An 18,936-nucleotide genomic window follows, 5' to 3' on the forward strand; every position below is an offset into this window, starting at 1 on the left:
GAATTTTAGTTCGAATCTGGATTCTCACCCGGGAGCCCCGGGGTTGACCCAACGGGGGCCCCCGGAAATTATTTTCTTTTGTGTTTCCCAAAAGGCCCCGGGGCCCCACTGCTGGGGACCGCGGGGAGCTGATCTTAGTTCATCCATTTTCTATCTCCCCCTCGTTGAAAACTACCCACCCCCACCCCGATGACTGCCCTCACCTTCCCCTGTCGGTAATTGCCCACCCAAAACCCTAAACACCTTCCCGATGACTACTTGCATTTTCCCGGGAGCTCGCCGAAAAGATCGCCTTAGCGCAGGAGGGTGGTCTACGATCAGCTGGAAGGAGGCAAGCAAATGATTCAATCGTGTTGCTCATTCCTAATTCAGATTGTCTATTTATAACACCCGGACCACTGCCTTCACCTTCCCCTGTCGGTCATCGCCCACCCAAAACCCTAAACACCTTCCCCGGTGACAAATTGCATTATTCATATTCAATCGTATTGCTTATTCCGAATTCAGATTGTCTATTTACAACCCCTCCATATTAATTGTATTATGATACATCCATCGATTTGAGTACTTTTTCACCATGGGAACAAGGATCTCGATTCTGAGGCAGATGCTCGATTTTTTTATCAACTAAAAATTTGGTACATTGGCTTAACGTATTGACTGATAAGAAAAACCCAGTCAAATGGCTCAAGATATGGCATTCTAGCGCCAAAGAGCATGAATATGATTTAGAGGCCTTCATGTTTGAAAGCATTCTTGTCAAATCCACTGCAAAAGTCCTGGTGAGTTGCAACTCAAAAGTTGAAACACCAATCCAAGCATAGTCAAAGGAACAATTGTTGATAGCATTAACCCAAGCCCCATGCTCCAGAATCTTACAATGAACAAGATTGCTACAGGGCTCCCCCGAAAAACCCATCGGGAATTTTTGCTACCTGTAGCTAGTATATACTCCCTGCTGCAGATGGCTTTTGAATGAAATCTCAGCTTTCAGCAACATAAAATCACCAAAGAAGCAAGTCCAAGTTTAACAGATACAGGCCACATGACAACATGTCAGCAATGATAATCAACTTGAATTGAAGATTTAGCTCAGTTGATTTGCATATAATATACAATGAAGTGATGGAAACCTAGAAAACAAAATGCTAGATTTAAGTTATTTTTAAATCTGTGAATGAGAAGCAATGTTTAACAAAATTATGAAGGGGAAAAACCGATAAAACACACAATTACATTTCAATCACTTTTCCTCCAGGCGCTTCAGCACTGATTCAGCAAATATCTGTTGTCTGAAAATGTGAAGGAAGCAGAAAGATGAGATGAAGAACAAAACTTGGCCAATATGAAGTACATTAGAATGCGATTAGCTTTACTATATTCTAGCAGTCCGTAAAATAAAGATGAACAGAACAAAACCTGAACAAAAATATAGAGCCATACGATGAGGTTAAAAAACACCACCTGAACTTTCGCCACAACAAGAATGAATTTAATCTTCCTCCAGAAAGCAGTGTTAAACGTGGTCTAACCAAACAAATCACAATGGCCTAAAGCACTTGATTGTAAACCTTCAATTTTCTCTGGAGATGCTACTATAATTACCAGATAAAAATCAAATGGAACAGATATTCAGATGAGGTTTTGGCCCTGGCATGCCTTAATGCAACTGGTGTTAGTTCCGGTGTTACCCCTGATTGCCTGTCAGACATGTACCAAGCCTATGAGCCCACCCCTACAACAACCCCCCCCCCCTTTTTTTTTTCTTCTTTTCTTTCTCCAATCTTAAAAGACTGGGAAAAAGAAATAAAAATAACCATCTATAAAAGAGGACATTAAATGACCACACTATAACCATGAAGTGTAGATATGACCATTGACCAAGCTGTCAATCAAGTCCACTGTCTTTAAATCATTAAAAGGATCATGTGTACACTTCAAAGTTTCTGATAAGCCCTATAGACTAATGCATTGGGTATTAATTTGGGAGTTACCCCGATTGACCTCCATCAGTTTTGTATCAAAGCTGAGGGGATACTCATCCTACCAACATCCTAAAAGAAAAACCACTTAAATGAACCTACCACCATACCCACAAAAAAGCAGACATAAATATTGACCAGATTGTCAATTATGCCAACTAATCTAGATTTAATCACTGAGGCTTACATATAAGCCTCCAATACCCAAAAGGAGAAAGTTTCTCATATGGCTGGCTGCACCAAGTCATGCATTGAAAGCAACATTGTTCTGTATAAGACAATAGTAACCAAACCAGATAATTTGCAAGTTCTGCCGATATAAAGCCAACTTAGTTAATTAGAAAATTTCAGCCTACAGATCTTTGAATGACACACTCTAAATTCTAAAAGAAATGTGGGGTATTCAGAACAGGATGGCAAGAAAAAGGAAATTATATCAATGTACAAAGATAAAGGAGATGTTTATCATACTTTCTCTCTGTCAGCTTTGGGCTTGGACGAGAATACTTGAGATAACCATCCCAAGGGACCTTTTTAAGACCTGCTCGAACTGAAATTATGTCCCTGACTCTGCATTGAAATAAAAATTTGATGGATGAAAAGTCATCACTTACTGAACATGAAATAGAAAAGATCCTTTTTCTATTACAAGCGTGACACAGAAGCAAGCTCACATTAAAACTTTAACAAAGGCCAAATATCACGATTCATCAAATAAAAGTGCATACAGCAAGAGAAAGTTTATCACCTCTCTGCAAATTCAATGGATGTCTCTCCTGGTTTTAAATTTTGTGGCTCCAAGTACCACACATCACAGACAACAGCCCATGATGTCATAAGGCGTAGCAGATGCTTGGTAAAGGATTGCCTGCACAATAGAAGTATCCAATGTCATGCCCATTATATCAACAACATAGCCATGACCTTTGCACATGTACAAAAAGGAAAACCATCCATTTAATGGCTCCAGTTAATCCAGATTGTGAAGCAAGTGTTTTTGGAGGATAAAACCCACTCTTGAAATTTCAAAAAAATCAAATAACAAAACAAAAACCCAACTTAGTTGAAATAAGGCTTTATACAGTTAAGAAATCAATGTTTCAACAGTCAAATTATTGCTAAATCAAATGGTTAGGATAACCTGACATCACATTATCTGTTTAGAAATATTTCCCTGGTTGAGATGGCATCAGATTACAGGATTAACTCCTTGCATGAATTACAGGTGTAAAAGTTAGGTTTGGCTTGGAATTTGAACTATCCACCAATATGGACAACTGTCTCAACAGAACAACGGAGTAACAAAGTTATTACTCAGCAGTATGGTTCCCGGTATTGTGAGATCTTGGTAATTGTCCCAGTTTCAACAATGATTATACCAAGATAAATCATTTTTTTGGTCCAAAGACTAGCCAAGATACTGAGATTTTGAACCTGGCGCAGTGGTAAAACAGGGCTTCACAAATTTTGTCAGTTGCATCCAAAAGTCTTGTTTGTGAACAGAGAGTAATAATTCATTAAATTTCCAAATTGATGAACTATATCCATGTTGTTTCATATGATCTGGACAGGGTATATAACCTTATCTGTATAGCAGTAATACAGCACTATCCCACACCAAGGCAGAAAATCTTTGGGTCATCTGCAATCCCACGCCCAATATCCAACTTGTTTGGCCATGGCTCAGGATGTTGTCTGTAATTATAATCAGCGGTAAAGACTCATAATCATTAAGGAGTTGTCCTAGCCTTTTTTGGGAGAGGTCAATATTAATGATAGATTATTTTGCACAATAAACTCATTGATAGAAGTTGGGTCAGGGTACTGGTTATTTACAACCTTGAAACATATTTTTGGGTCTCACTGACTGTTCACCTAACCTACTAAACTTGTCAATTTGGTAACATTCACCAACTTTCTTCTTTTCTAATTTTTTTCAATTATTAGATGAACATGGGTCCTCTGCCAAATGGACCAGTCCATGTCACAGCCACCACAAGGCAGCTACTGACAGTCAACAGGTTAACTAACCTTGATGAATTTGTACGGGAGACATGATTTTTCTTGAATGAACCATTTCATTTGAGGGGCTCCACGTTTCTACCCTTGATACCATCTCCCTTTTCCCTTGATTGTGGGCCTTGTCATGTAATGCATGAACAGGTTCAACTTTGAGCTTAGAACATTCTGGAAGACACAACAAACCATCTGATGACAGATAAGTAGTTCATATTGTGGATCTTAATTTTTTCTAACCAGCAGGTTCTTATAGATAAAAAGAAAGCACAAGAATTCAACAAACCACCCCAACCATTTCTGATTGACCTGAGATTTCTTATATTATTGGAATATGGATGAAGATATGAGCTTTGCACTGGTATTTTCTCTATTACCATGCCAGCCAATCTGATACAAATTTGCAATTTTGACTTTTCTATAGAAATTAGCTAATTGAAGATTTGGGCCTGAAGTTATTGCTAGTACTTCATGAGTTTAGGCAGAGTTAAATGCCACAATAGCAGCAGTGTAACCAACCAACTTGATGGGATAGGGTTAGTTTAACATCTTTGAATTTTCATTGGGTTAAGAAATTAGTTATCTAGTTTGGTATTGAACCTTAGAGGTATGAATGGTGTTTCTAAATTGAACACAACTATCGAAGTAAGCCTATCTTTTACTGAGGGTGCAACCATTTGGCAGCAAGGAATGTTTTTGCAATACATCTCCAGTGATGAAAAAGTATGATGGTTCTATTAACCTATCAAAATTCAACAACCCATAATATTTACAGAAACAAGAAAGATTCATTACAGAGGCTGCTACATCAATGATCTGTATTCAAAAGAAAAGTTGAAAGCTTAACCATTTCTTTTCACATTGCAATAACAATAAAAACCTTTCAGTGCCACAATAAACAGTTGAAATATGTTATGTAAGCAACAGATGCAGATTGCAAAAAGAAAACTACAACATAAGCAAATCCTAAATGTATTTGAATTAGCACCAAGGAGATTCTTACTTCCTACTGTTCCAGAAAGCATCCACAAAAATTTTGTTGTACTTAATGGCTATTGGGCAAACGGTGCACCCAAGTTCAAAGGCACCCTGGACATGTAAAAGAATGGCATCTGTAAGAGACCTCCATAAAAGAATCCAAATAAGCACAACTTCACAATAAACTTTCAGATAGAACATATCCATGACTACACGGTTAAGAAAAGTGCTATATGAGACCAAACTGGAATCAGAAGACGCCACACCCAGACCATAGTTGGCACGCAACGAGGCTTTTGCTTTTTCTTTTTCATTTTTACCCCTTTTTTTTGTGGGGGTGGGGGGGGGGGGGGGGGGGGGGGGGGGGAGGTTGGGGGAGAGACTATAATCCAGGTATGGACCAGCCCATGCTTGAGATGAAGATGCCTTTTTTCTATGTTTTGGGAGGGGATATAGAGAAATGGGGGAATGCATTTTACCTGAAGAAATCATAAAAGAGAAGCAACAAACCTTTTTGAACATAACCGTATAATGGTTATTTACACAGGTTCCTTCTGGGAAAATAAGAACAGGATTGTTGTCAACCCCTTGAATGTGTTCTCTTAACCTGGAAAATGTAGGCCCAGGATGATGAACTATGTTTTGAAAAGAAATATACCCAAGGCTTATATGCCAAGAACATAATGCTTACTTTTTTGCAACAATTTCACGATCTTTTGCTTCACTGCGGTTGAACCAGATACAACCTACACTCTCCAAAATAGTGCTTTGTATCATTCCTATTCACAAGTGTAAGTAAACGAGGGTCAGATTTTTGGCTATCCAGGACAAACCTGATCATCTTGCTGGTTGCTAAGATTCCTAGTTCCAAACTTCTATCATTTTTGTACCCAAATAGACATCTATAGCTATCACCTCAGAAAAAGTCGTTCAAAAAGCTCCTGCAGAGATTCCATTCAGTAAAAAAACCCCTTCACAGACATCATTCAGTAATTTGGAAATCTACCAATTACATCTGTGCAGGTCTCTGTAAGAACAAACTTCAAAATAGCGTTCGATCCTAAATGAAGTTTAACACTTACCAACCCATCCAGGATGCTTTTGCATAATAACAGCAAATGGAGTCATCTGCTCTAGAATTATGAAATCTATCATGGAAGTGTGATTGGCCACAAACACCTGCATAAACCATGAAATGGAAGATTTAATGTGTCAAGATATAGAAAAATAACACTGGAGACCATGAAATTGGAAATACTGAAGTATGAAGATATTTAAACAATACAACAGAACTAAAATGATCATTTGTAATACTTGTTTGGGTCGCATGCTAGGTCGTGGCCCATGATACTTCACAACTCCAGTCCATGACGCAACAAAAAAGCTACACATTAACTCCACCAAGTACCTCTGTAATGAGAGAGGGGGGGGGGGGGGGAAGGAAAATATAAATGGAGTTCAAGCAAAGAAAACTCACAACATATAAAATACATGACCATTCAATAGCAGCACACGTCAGACTACACCAAACTTATCTGAGGGCTATGATGTTTTTCCAGCACATGGATGGCTGTCAGTTCAGGACCAGATTCTCAACACAAAGTCAATTTTGACAAGGTTATCTTGTGTCAACTCAACCAACCTGAACCCTTCTAATTTTAAGAACATAACGTTATACAACAATGACAACAACAACAACGATGACAACAAGCCTTGTCCCAACTAAATGGGGTTGGTTACATGGATCATTGCCTTCCAATCAGCTCTATTTGAGGCCATACTAGATACATGGCCTAAGTTACGCATATCATTTCTCACAAATTCACTTAAGGTTATCATTGGTCTGCCCCTAGTTCTTCTAATTAGTTCGATCTGGATAAAGTATAATATGATAAATCCAAAGTTACAACTCATCTAGTATAACTTGCAAGATCATCTTATTCGCCTATATTAGTATGATGAAACATTAAATATATGCAACTATTATAGTAGGTCATAGATTTGTAATTCTGGCCTTGTTGGAAGAGCGAACTGAAGCGCCATAGTCAATCAAAAATATGGTTTTTCAGCGCCATGTTAAGGTGAGCCCAAGCTCCAAAGCAAGCAAGCAAAATTAGTGTTAAGGGACTTGAACCTGAGGTTGGACTGCACTGGGGTACAATTCTGAGAATGTACCCTGTCTGAAGCCAACCAGCCCAAGTTGCACCCCTACCGGATTCCCTGAACTTAAATTTTGCCACTAATGCATAGCCTGAATTTTATAAAGAAACACAAGAAATGGACAATCATATTATGCCCTACTTAAAAAGTTCATAAATTCGTCTTTCAGTTTTAAGAAAGAAATAAAAGAAACTCAATGCTCCAACAACAATTAGAATTAACTTTTTTAGCAATCTTAATAAACTCTGGGCAACCAACTGCATTTAATTCTTGCCTCAGAAGTCTGCTTCACTACTTATGCAAACTGCAAAAACTGGAATGAGGAGACAGATCCAGGAACTGATGTACATACAGAGAATTCCATTAGAAGTATTCATGCTGGAACAAGCCCAACCCAAATCAAAAGCCTAATAGGTAATATCGATCATGGGCTAGGAATTATGTTAACTTTTGCAGTGCGCCTATTTTGAAAGCCTAAATTTGAAGGATAAGTGGCTCAGTTGTGAAAGTCTTGGGATATCAATGGGTTCTTAGGGATCTCAATAGTCTCCCTCTTGGCTAATTAAAGACCTTGAAAATGGAAGGTTCAATTAATATATTTAGAAAGAAATGTACAGGCCAATAAATCTATAAGGAAATATTAATGCCTAGAACCCTCCCAACCTCTTATAAAAGGAGTGCCTGTGAGGATTTCAAATAAATTAAGTTTATGCAATTCTTATGTGAGAAATAGAGCTGCAGTGGTATGTTGTCCCTAGTGAGAGGCAGCAATTCTTATATCCTCTTTTCTGTACCTGCAATATCAAGTGTGTTTTGAAGTTGTATAGTTGTCCTATCATTAATTTAAAGGTTAGTTGAAGACATTCACTGTTGTAGTTGTGCAGTACTTCTTATTCAAAGCAGAAGTTTCCCCTATATCTGATCCTTGGGTGCTGAGGCCCCAATTATCTTGGACTGGTTTTGAAACTTTTTTTTTTTTTTTGGATGAATAAATAATTTAATTTACAAAACAGGAACAAGAAAAATGGTATTTAAGAGGAAGACCATAAATTTAGAGCTTAGACCCCAGGAGACAATAATAAGTCTGTTCCTTGGGGTATCATCAATCAGGGGGTGGGGAGAAGCGACAAGTCTAGAAGAAACATCAAAATAGATGGCATTCCAAATCATCTCTTTAGAGCAGGATTTGGAAGTCCATCTTCGAAGATTACGCTCCCACCATAGATGATGGACAGTGGCAGCACAGAACACTAACTTACCAACCCGATCACAAATGCAAGAACCTGAAAAGTTTCTCAATATCCAAGACCAATCACTAGAGAAACCGAAGGAACGCCTCGAACGGGGCCAAATAGAAGATAGGGCTTTTTCCCAGATAGATCTAGAAAAAGGACAAGAAAAAAAAGGTGATCAAGGTCCTTCAAACCATTCCAACAGTGGATGCAATTTGGGTTTACAAGGATATGGCGGCCAATAAGGAAGGATTGGGTGGGGAAGGCAAGGTTAAGGACTCTCCAAAGGCTAAGGGAGTGACGGGGGATGTGGCCTTTGAACCAAACCATGGGAAGCCAAGGGGGTTTAGGGTTGTGGGCACAGAAGAGGTGGAAAAGGTTTTGGTAGGGGATGGAAGCCAAATGGTAATGTCACGGGGGGAGAGCTGGAAGGGGGGTAGTGAGTCCCAAACCTGTGTGAGAATGGGGAGGGGAGCGGGGGTCCAAGAACCATCAGAAATTAAGGCAAACAAGGAGGTGGTTTTGGAGATGCGGATATCATAAACTGAGCGAGGGCCAAAAAGGCAAAAGAGAATACCCATCGAATGCCATAGGTCAAGCCAAAAGGATGTAGAGAAGCCAGTGGAGACTGAGGTAGAGATAGTGAGAGAGCGTGGGGTTGCAACAAGAGAATTTTCCTCCAAATCCATAAAGGGTTGGAGGGCATGGGGACCGTCCAGAAGGAGTCTGACCTGATAAGGTAAGAGTAGACCCAGTTGACCCAAATAGAGTCTTGCTGGCAACCAAAAGCGAGAAGCCGCCATCACGAACCCGCGAAGCGAGGCCGCCCGGAGATGGGAGAGGCAACCAACAAACAAGGGGGAAGCGCGCCCCCCCCGGGAAGAACAAGGACCCGCAGGACTATGGACCGAAGGAAAGATTCCGCACCAAAAAGAGAAGGTTGAAGGCCGAGCGGTGAGCACCACTCTACTGGAAAAGGAAAGGAGTTTGCCTTTCCAAAGTTTAAGCTACTTGTGAATGTGGTCAAGCATGGGAAGGCAGTGATGGCAAGTGAGTCTACCAAGAATGAGCGGAAGACCGAGGTAGATAACGTGAAAGGAGCCAGGCTTGAACCCCGAGAGCTGAAGAAGGGAGGCTCCCATCCAATCAGAGACACTAGAGAGGAAGAGGGTGGATTTATCAAGGTTGACCCGGAGACCAAAGAGATTCAAACAAGGAGAGAGCCGGAGAGGATGGAAGAAATGGACAAGTGATCAACTTTGGAGAAGATCATAAGATCGTTAGCAAAAGCGAGATGGGTTAGGTTAGGGATTCGGATTTAGGGATGGGAGAAATGAGGAGGTGGTCCGTGTTGGATTGGAGGATGCAAGAGAGAGCCTCCAAAGCCAAGGAGAAGAGGTAGGGGGAGAGGGGGTATCCTTGGCAAATGCCAACACGAAAAGAGAATAATCCAACCGGGGACCCATTAGTGATAATGGAGAAGCGAGGGGTGGAGATATAGATCTCAATCCAGTGGATGAAGGGAGGAGGGAAACCCATGGAAGAGAGAACATTACTAATAAACTCCCAACGAATGGAATCAAAGGCTTTATGGAGGTCTACCTTGAGAAGAGCGGCCAAAGAGTGAGAGGATCTATCAAAACCACGAACAATTTCCGCACAAAAGAATATATTATCCGCTATACTACGGCCCAAGATGAAAGCAGATTGGTTCGAGCTCACAAGAGAAGGCATAACCTTTTTTAGCCTTTTGCTAGGACTTTAGAGATGAACTTGTAAAGGAGATTATAGAGAGAGATAAGGCAGAAATCAAAGAGAGAGAAGGCACCTTGCTTCTTAGGAATAAGGCAAATGAAAGTTTGATTGATGGAAGAAAGCTAAAAAGGGTTAAAAAAGAAGTTGTCGGCGGCATGAACAAGATCATGCTTAAGAAAGTCCCAAGTGGAAAGGAAGAAACCCATACTAAAGCCATCCGGACCAGGGGCTCGATTGGTCTTGTGGGAGCGGACGGCAATAAGGATATCTTCAGGGGAGGGGATGCCACAAAAAGAGGGAATAGAAGGGGGATCAATGAATTTGTTGAAGATATTGGGAGGGAGAGGAGTGTGGGGAGGGAGGAAAGGAGGGGAGAGAAGATTGGAAAAGGAGGTAACCTCAACCTTAATACTAGGTGGGTCCAAGATCTAGGTACCATTACTAGTAAGAAGGGAAGGAATGGAGTTGAAATTATTACGGGCTTTGAGGGACCTATGAAAATAGGAAAAGTTAGAGTCTCCGAGCTCAAGCCATTTGATTCTAGCTTTCTGGCGAAGAAAGCTTTCTTCAAGGGAGAGAAGGGAGAGAGATTAGAGGAGAAGGGCTTTTCCCTTATCAACAAGGGAGGGGTTGGAAGGGTCAGTTCGGAGGAGGAGTTGGGTTCTCTGGAGGTATGAGCGACATGAGGAGACTCTAGAGGAGATGCTGCCAAAAGAGTAGGAGTTCTAGGAGCGGAGGGCTTCCTTAGTATTACGGAGCTTACAAGAAAAGGCAATAAGAGGGAGAGAGTGACAATGGACAGGCTTTGACCAAGCTTATTTAACAATGGAGATGAAAGAGGGGTTCGAAGACCACATATCAAAGAATCTGAAAGGCTTGGGGCCAAAGGAGATAGGGGGAAGAGGTGGATGAAATAGGGAGAGTGATCAGAGAGTCCCAAGTGAGGGAAAAATGCATGGGAGGTGGGAAAGGAAGAGAGCCAGGAGGCATTCACGAGGAATCGATCAAGTTTGGAAGCAATTCTAGAGGGACCAGAATGACGATTATGCCAAGTGAGGGAGTGGCGAGACCAACGGAGATTTGAGATACCTGAGTCCTCAATACAAGAGTTGAAATCATCAATCGCAGCGGGATCCAAAGGGGAACCACCCACACACTCATGAGAGTATCAGATAATATTGAAGTCACCACCGAGTCCCCATAGGAGATTGAAGATAGAGGTAGAGATAAAATGAATATCCTCCACTAGGCTAATACAATCTAAAGCACGATTGAAACCATAAATGATAGTGAGGAGAAAGGGGGGAGAATTGGGAACAAGGATACTAAGGTGCATGATTTTGGGGGGTGGATTTTAGGAAAGTAATTTGGAATCTAGAGGGGTCCCAGAGAATCCAAATGCAACCATTGATAGAGACAAAGGAGTTGGAGAGAAAGGACCAAGAGCAGGAGATGGACTGGGCAATCCGATGGGCATTATCCATTTGGACATGGGCTTCAATGAGAGTATAAAGAGAAACTTTAGTGGTCTTAATGGTATTTTTCACCTCAGTTTGCTTTGCAAGGGAATTGAGTCCCCTAACATTCCAAATAAAAAAAATTAGACATTTAGACCAAAAATAGGGGGCATCCACATTGCTACTGGGGGTGGAGCAAGAGGGGTTGGAGTGGGGAGTCTCACACAGGGGGGAGTTTAGAGGGGATGGAGTTTCAAAGAGGTCGGGGTCAATGGTTGAGTTGGTTTTGTACCTTATTATAATGATAGATAAGCTTCCTTTAGGATCTTGTAAGAAATGGTTTCTCTTAGTACCTTTGTGATCAGTAATCCGAGTATTTCTATAACAAAGTATATGAGGTTAAGAACACCATAACAGTAGAAAATAAAGAGGACCCTTATAACAGTAGAACATTCAGCTGTCAGCTTTAGGCTGAAGGTGTACCTCTATTTTCCTCTTTCGCTTATCATTCCCCTTCATTAAAAAATGTACTGGAATGAAGGCTGACAGGAATACTATCCAACCCCATGTCAATACCAGAGCTCTGCAGATTTAAAATTAGACACATCAAATTGGCAAACAAGTCACAACGTAAAGATAAATGATGTATAAGTAGGCAAGCATGGCAACGTTATTGTGATCTGTAAGTATGATCTCCCAATCATCCTGTTTATTCTGGGGACATGCATAAGAGATCAATTCATTGTTATGGTTCTTTCTTGCTCATGGCATCCTAAGTCAGGACACAAAATTTATAGGTTCTAATCACAGTCAGAAGCCTCACATTGTGATAGTGAGAAACTAAATATCCAAACAAGAAACCCCAGAAGAGAGAAAAGGGGAAACTTCCTACTAAAATCTAATATTATTTAAATAAAATTTGACAATCTGATCTGTTTGGAGCCGTAAAAACATGCTCATGTAATGTCCAACTAAAATATTTATAAATTCCAATACCATAATACCCTCAATGAATCAGTTGACGCGATTTGTCTTTAACTAAGGTAAGGCACCTCAAAGAATAATCTTATTATGTTATCTTACATGGTATATCCTCAAATGAAACCCTCTTCTCTTTTAGGGTTCCAAAGAGAAGTGAGGAAGAATTTGGTCCACTCTGAAACCAAACTCTGATACTGAGAAACTGTAGTGGTCAACAATAAACAGAGATCAAGAGCAGAGAAGTTGAGGGAGACTGAAGGTGGACGAAGAAGCGAGAAAAGTTAAAAGAAAGCAAATCATAGGCACGAACAGAAAGTTCTCTGGTCTATATTAAGTACCTGAAATATCAAAAATGCATCTACCTCCCGATGGGGGTAAAGAGAAGAAATAGAATACAGAAATTACAACCCAAACTGACATAGATGGATCAACAACAACAATAAGCCTTGTCCCAACTAAATGGGGTCAGCCACATGGATCCCTGCCCTCCAATCAGTTCTGTTCGAGGCCATGCTAGATAGACGGATCATATGACTAAAATATACCTGTATTACATCCTCCCAGTCCATAGCAATTTTTTGGTGCACCAACATGTCTAATTTCCAAGAGATGTAAGAATGCCACACAAGAAGGGAAAAGAAGGTGAGGTGGGCAATAGGAAGAAAGCTGCAAATACAACATTCAACCATTTCAGCAAATCAAGGTTTCCCACTTTCCATTCACATAAATGCAAGGAGAAACAGACTTGAAAACCATTGGTCTGAGTTTTACTCCTTATTCATGTTGCTTAATCCATTAACTGTCCAAGAAGAGAAAGCATGTTGATGAACCAGAATTCGCAATTAATAAAGATAATAAGCAAGAGCAAAATCAACATGATAATACCAATTTTTATCTTGCAGAAAATATAACATTTGCCACCCAGGATAAAGAGACCCAACCTTACTGGAAAAATAATCCCATATCTGAGTACCAACCCACAGCACCAGAGAGGAAACAAATATATATTCCAATTCCAGGGTTCTGGAGGATTTGATTTAAAACAACGTGTGAAAGAATCCTGCTCATGAAAAGAAAATTTTCAACAGATTAAGGTAATCATGGACAGAAGAAATAAGACCAATGACCTCAAGATATTGAAATATCAATCAAAATTGTAAAGGAGAAAGCATGTGCTGAGCCAAGACACTAAACAAGATACGCAGATAAAAAGACAGAATTATGCATAAAATACATAAACCTAGATGAATTTTTAGTCTTTCAGAGCTTGGTTCATACCAATCAAGCAATGCTTTCTCAATTTGTTATCTAAATAATTTTCCTTGAAATATCACAAAATTGTAAATGAGAAAGCATGTGCTGAGCCAAGACACTAAACAAGATACACATATAAAAAGACAGAATTATGCATAAAATACATAAACCTAGATGACTTTTTAGTCTTTCAGATCTTGGTTCATACCAATCAAGCAATCCTTTTTCAATTTGTTATCTAAATAATTTTCCTTCTTCTAAATTTTATTTAAGGCCTGGGTAGACTATAGTTGACTAACTTTTCTTGACCTCATTATTTTTCTGTTGCAGAATACAGTCACAAACTTTGATACATGATTAGGATTAGATGACTTGTTTCTCGTGAGATGGATTTGAATCAAGCCCAACCAATAAAGCCTGAAAGACAGCCTTATCAGTGACTAATTGTCTCCAGCAGCAGACATATCCATGGTACAGATTTCAACCTCAAATGGGTCAAAATCTCAGAAATGTCTCAGTTTTCCAACAAACCAAGACAGAATGTATGTGGAGTTCTAAAATTTTCTTTTCTCATCCCAGTTCAATGGTTCAAATCCTGATTCAATGGTTCTTGACTACTTTCACATGCTTTAACTTAAAATCTTTATATGGTTCACTTATCCCCCACCAAAACTTGTGGAAACCCTGCTGGTTATTGGAACAAGCACCCCATTGACACTTACTTATGCCTAACATAATTAAAGTAAATGTCACAAACCAACCCAAACCCCCCCCCCCAAAACAAAACAAAAAAAAAAAAAGAGGAAATGAAATAAAAATAGTTAAATCAGCCAAAAGAATGGGCTATGGGTTAGGTTATTTGTTCACAGCAGGACTACATCTATTTGGCAGTTTCTTCAAAGTTTTATCTGTTTCAGATCACTCAATTCCACTGAAAACAACCTCCCTTTGGAAGCAGCTGTAAGGCTGCATATGTTAAGACCCTTCCCAAACCAGTGACAGGTTCCACAGTTTTTAGTCACTCCATTTGACAATGACAAACCACTCCGACCAGAATCGGCTTATCTATTTTTCCCTAAACATAAGAATCCTAAAAATTCAAATATCACATAATCAAAGAGAAGTTTCATTCAGGAATACTGCCTCATCAAATATGCAGCTTTTGCTTTGTCTGGTAAGTACCCATCAGCTTCCAACAGTATTAGGAAATCTCTTCTTGTAAGGGAATTCATGAAGAGGTTATACCCCCACGTTCACCGTTACAGAAGGCACACTTGTACACGGATAACTAGCACTTCTATACTCACTTGAATATTAGGTTTTGTAAAAAGAGAACAGCCATCATTCTCAAAAAAGGTTTACTGCTGTTCAGGACTACAAGCAAAAGATGTGCAGAGCCACATCTCCTATTTATATTTCCACCAATTGGATCGTGCAAATAAGAGCTAAAAACATAGAAAGAAGTTGACCCATGACAATGAAGGTATCTGGAAGAGAGGTAAAGCATGCAACAGTGAACATTTGATGCTGTGAGGGGGGAAATTTTGCAACCAAAATAGAGGGTATTCACATTGTCTATTGTAATGCAGAGTATGAGAACGGTCCATTGTGGTATCTCTGCCCTTGGTAAGAGAACCCACAAAATACAACCTACTTAAAGACTAGAGCTCTCACTGCGTTCCCCTGTAGACCCACTTAAATGATACCGGGTTCTACGGCCACCTAAAAGGAGCTGATTTTATCTTGAACTCCATGTCAATCTCGTGATGCATCAATTTAATTGTTTCTTACAATGAAAATATAAACAGTGTCGATCAAGGTCCTTTTTTCAAAGATTTCGTTGGCATCACTTAAGGTTTCTGCACAACGAGGATTTCTTCATCAGTTGATGATGTTTTAGTGCAAGTGGTAATACCCATATGCAATGTCTAAAATCACAAAGTAAACGTTCTCTAAGGTGATTACCAAACAGAGGCTAAATAAGCTGACTACTGCTTTCGCAGCCTTAATTTATCAAAACTACTATTCTCAAACTCGAAATCACTGCATAAATAAACTACAACGCCATTACGGATCTCAATTCAAACAACCATAATTCCAATTAATGTGCTAAGAAGAATAAGAAGTAACATACATCAACAATAGCTCCAGCAGCCTCTGTCAAAGCAGGCGAAATGTCGAGCAAATCACGCCTGATCACCGTATTCAGAAAAACAGTCAAATAAATACAAAGAAATAACGACTATGAAATAGAAGAAGATGGAAGGAAAAGGTGGAAACAATTACAATCGAAGCTTCTCTTGAGATTCTTGGATGGAATCAGGGGGTAAGTATTCTTCTAAGTTTGGTCGATCTAAATCTATCTCCGAGTTCGATGAATTAACCCCACTCATGTTTTCTCTGTGTCTCGCTCTTCCCAAGCTCAATCTGCAAATATGAGATGGGGAGAAAGGAGCTGTCACGGTTCTTCCAGGTTATACGCTAAATTGGTGAAAACGGAAGTATCTATCTTTCATGCTTTGCTTAGATTCTCTGGCTCTGAATTCTATCCGATTCATGCGCACCGAAACGATTCTCACCCAAACCCGCATTTACACTTCCATCGATCGATGTAAGAATTTGGTCGAGATTGAGACTTAGATGATGACGAAGTCGTAAATCTGCAATTTTGAGCTGGAAATAGTGAATAATTTCTCTCTTCGAGAGAACGTATGCCGAGACGTTAGATTCAGACATCATAGTCGATTATCGAATTCAACGGTTTGTTTGGCTACTTCAAACAATTTTTGTTGAAAATTCCAACCTTCGCCTGTTTTACACGCAAAAGTTACCCCGTTTTGAATCTCTCCGACACTAAAAGCGTGTTTGGTTGGAAGGAAAGTGATTTTCAATATTAATAATATGTAATAAAAAATTTAAAAAAAAAATTAATGACACCTAAATTCTTCACTGCCTCTTAAATTGCTAAAATATCACTCTCATTTTTTTGACCTTTTTCAAAATGTCAAAAAACCCACTGTTAAGTTTCCCATTCTTGACTATTGTATTTTCAAATTTAAATGTTTAATAGACCAAAATACACTTGAGTTGATAACAATACTAAAATGCCCTCTCTTTTCATGTCTTTCCTATCATTCCTAAGAGCTCTTAGGACCCAGGATTCAACATTGGAGGATCAAAAAATAAAAGTCCAGATAACCTTTCCGTTGGGGAAGAACTAGTGCTTTTGTTACACATATTGTGTGAGCCCTTATAAAATCTATTCGGGGTCTCACCTCTGAATTATTTTATTAATTAATGAATAGATCCACATATATTTTGTATGGCCTCACACATTTGGAAAAATTAGGTAAATTATTGATAATAATATTTTTTTTGACAAAATATAAATAAATTAAAGCAAAAAAAAAAAATCAACCCTAGAAAGTTATAAGCAAACCCAAAATTTTCAATGGTAGTTTTACTTTTACCTTACTAACTAGACATTTTTTCACAATAAAAAATCAAATAACAAAAATTGCAGGAAGAATAAAAGAAACCGATAAGATAATATCAAATAAGAATAATAATAAAAAAATGAGAAAAAATATAAACGATAAATCAATTGAGAAATAAAAAGAGTACCTAATTGTGGAGAAGATTTTTTTCAATTTTTCCTTAACCCACACCTATAGAAAGGGAAGAGAATAAATAGGGATTGAGGAGTTAGATTCTAATTAGGAATGACATTTGAAATACCTAATAAGATTTTTTTTTCAAAAATTTCCTTTAACCAACGCTTATATAAAGAGAATAAAATAAATAGGAAGAAAAAATGAGAGAAAAGAGAAGGGAGAATAAATAGGAATTGAGGAGTTAGTTTTTAATTAGAAATGACATTTATACTCATTATATTACTTTAAAATTTGTTTTCAATATGGAGAGCAAATAGTGACATTTCACATGTGGGAAAAGAAAATACTAAGGAAAAATAAGAGCATTAGTATAAAAACCAGAAAAATTAAATAATTCATTAAAAAAAAATTTTAATTGGGGGTGGGGGCCGGCCCACTGCGGGTTCACCCCTGATCGTCCCTCTTTCTTCAAACCCTTCTCCTCCTCCTCCAACAATCAAAAAAGCGAAGAGAAAGACCTTTCGTGTTGAGATCCACATCTCTCATCCCGCCCCCGCCCCCGCCCCCCGCCCCCACCCCACCCTCCCCTCCTCTCTCTTCTCTCTCGCGTCTCCACATTGAATTTTTAAAAAGAAGAAAGAGAAAATGACATCAAGAAACCTAAGCGCTCCTCCTTGCTATGTCTGCACTCAACTTTGTCTACTTTGTCAATGCAAGGTTGGTAAAATGGTAAGATCCATACTTCTCAGTGGAGAGGTCATGGTTCGACCCTTGCGGACGACAAGCATCCCCCTAAGGATGTAATCAAGGTGCGCACAAGCTGGCCCGGATGAACCTCAGATACCCCAAAAAAAAAAAAAAATTAAAACTTTGCCCACTTCATCTCTTCTTTATAGTACGATGGGAAATTTAATCAGTCCATTTAGAAACTTTGCCCACTTCATCTCTTCTTTATAGTACGATGGGAAATTTAATCAGTCCATTTAGAATTAGATCTTCAAACTCTGTTGCTGATAATATTGCTCGTGGAGCAAATCTTTTTGCTTTATCTAGGTTTTGGTGGTTGGTTCCACCTTGTTTTATTTGTGTAAACAATATTTTTTCCAAGTTTATTACCTAGGATATGTTAATATAATATTTGTAGTTGTTGGGCAAAAAAATAAATAAAGAATTAGACCATCATTTCATTGTAGATGTGTGACATGTATTATAACATCACATCGAATAGTTAAAATCCATTTATAAGTCACATTAAAGAGTTGTGATTAAATTTTAAAAAATAATAATGTAACTTGTAAATAAACATCAACCTTTTGATGTGACATTGCAATGTATATGACATTAGTCCGAGTACAATGTGCTACATTACTATATGTCATTATTCACCGATCTCCACCCTCGAGGAGAAACAATGGAACATAATTGGTAAATAAATTTAAATTCACAGTTTCAAACTAATCTTCTAATTTTTAATATATATTTAAAAAGAAAAGATAGAAAACTTTTG

The 18,936-nt window shown here is 38.8% G+C and overlaps 1 protein-coding gene across 2 annotated transcripts; it reads right to left on the reverse strand.

Moving 5' to 3' along the window:
- Positions 1-946: 946 nt before the first annotated feature.
- On the reverse strand, positions 947-16,580 carry GPAT9 (glycerol-3-phosphate acyltransferase 9). Of its 2 annotated transcripts, XM_089167785.1 has the most exons (12): positions 16,102-16,579; positions 15,950-16,007; positions 13,503-13,621; positions 12,064-12,163; positions 6,291-6,386; positions 6,059-6,155; positions 5,668-5,755; positions 5,487-5,583; positions 5,002-5,087; positions 2,731-2,850; positions 2,454-2,552; positions 949-1,292 (listed from the first exon to the last, which is right to left on the reverse strand). In XM_089167785.1, exons 1-12 carry the CDS (start codon positions 16,206-16,208, stop codon positions 1,244-1,246), a joined length of 1,116 nt encoding a protein of 371 aa, XP_089023911.1. In that variant the 5' UTR covers positions 16,209-16,579; the 3' UTR covers positions 949-1,243. The 2 variants fall into 2 exon arrangements, with proteins under 2 accessions (XP_089023913.1, XP_089023911.1); XM_089167787.1 differs by lacking the exon at positions 6,291-6,386 and having other exon boundaries at positions 947-1,292; positions 16,102-16,580.
- Positions 16,581-18,936: the final 2,356 nt, after the last annotated feature.

Source organism: Hakea prostrata, chromosome 9 (genome assembly GCF_041222555.1).
Source record: "Hakea prostrata isolate BN-2017 chromosome 9, UWA_Hpros_2, whole genome shotgun sequence".
NCBI classification, from domain to species: domain Eukaryota; kingdom Viridiplantae; phylum Streptophyta; class Magnoliopsida; order Proteales; family Proteaceae; genus Hakea; species Hakea prostrata.

Coding starts and splice junctions, on each gene's coding strand:
- GPAT9 (XM_089167785.1), bottom strand. CDS start 16,208: ATGAGTGGGGTTAATTCATCGAACTCGGAGATAGATTTAGATCGACCA. Junction 2,553..2,730: donor TCCATTGAATTTGCAGAGAG/GTGATAAACTTT, acceptor ATTTCAATGCAG/AGTCAGGGACATAATTTCAG. Junction 1,293..2,453: donor CCAAAGCTGACAGAGAGAAA/GTATGATAAACA, acceptor TCACATTTTCAG/ACAACAGATATTTGCTGAAT.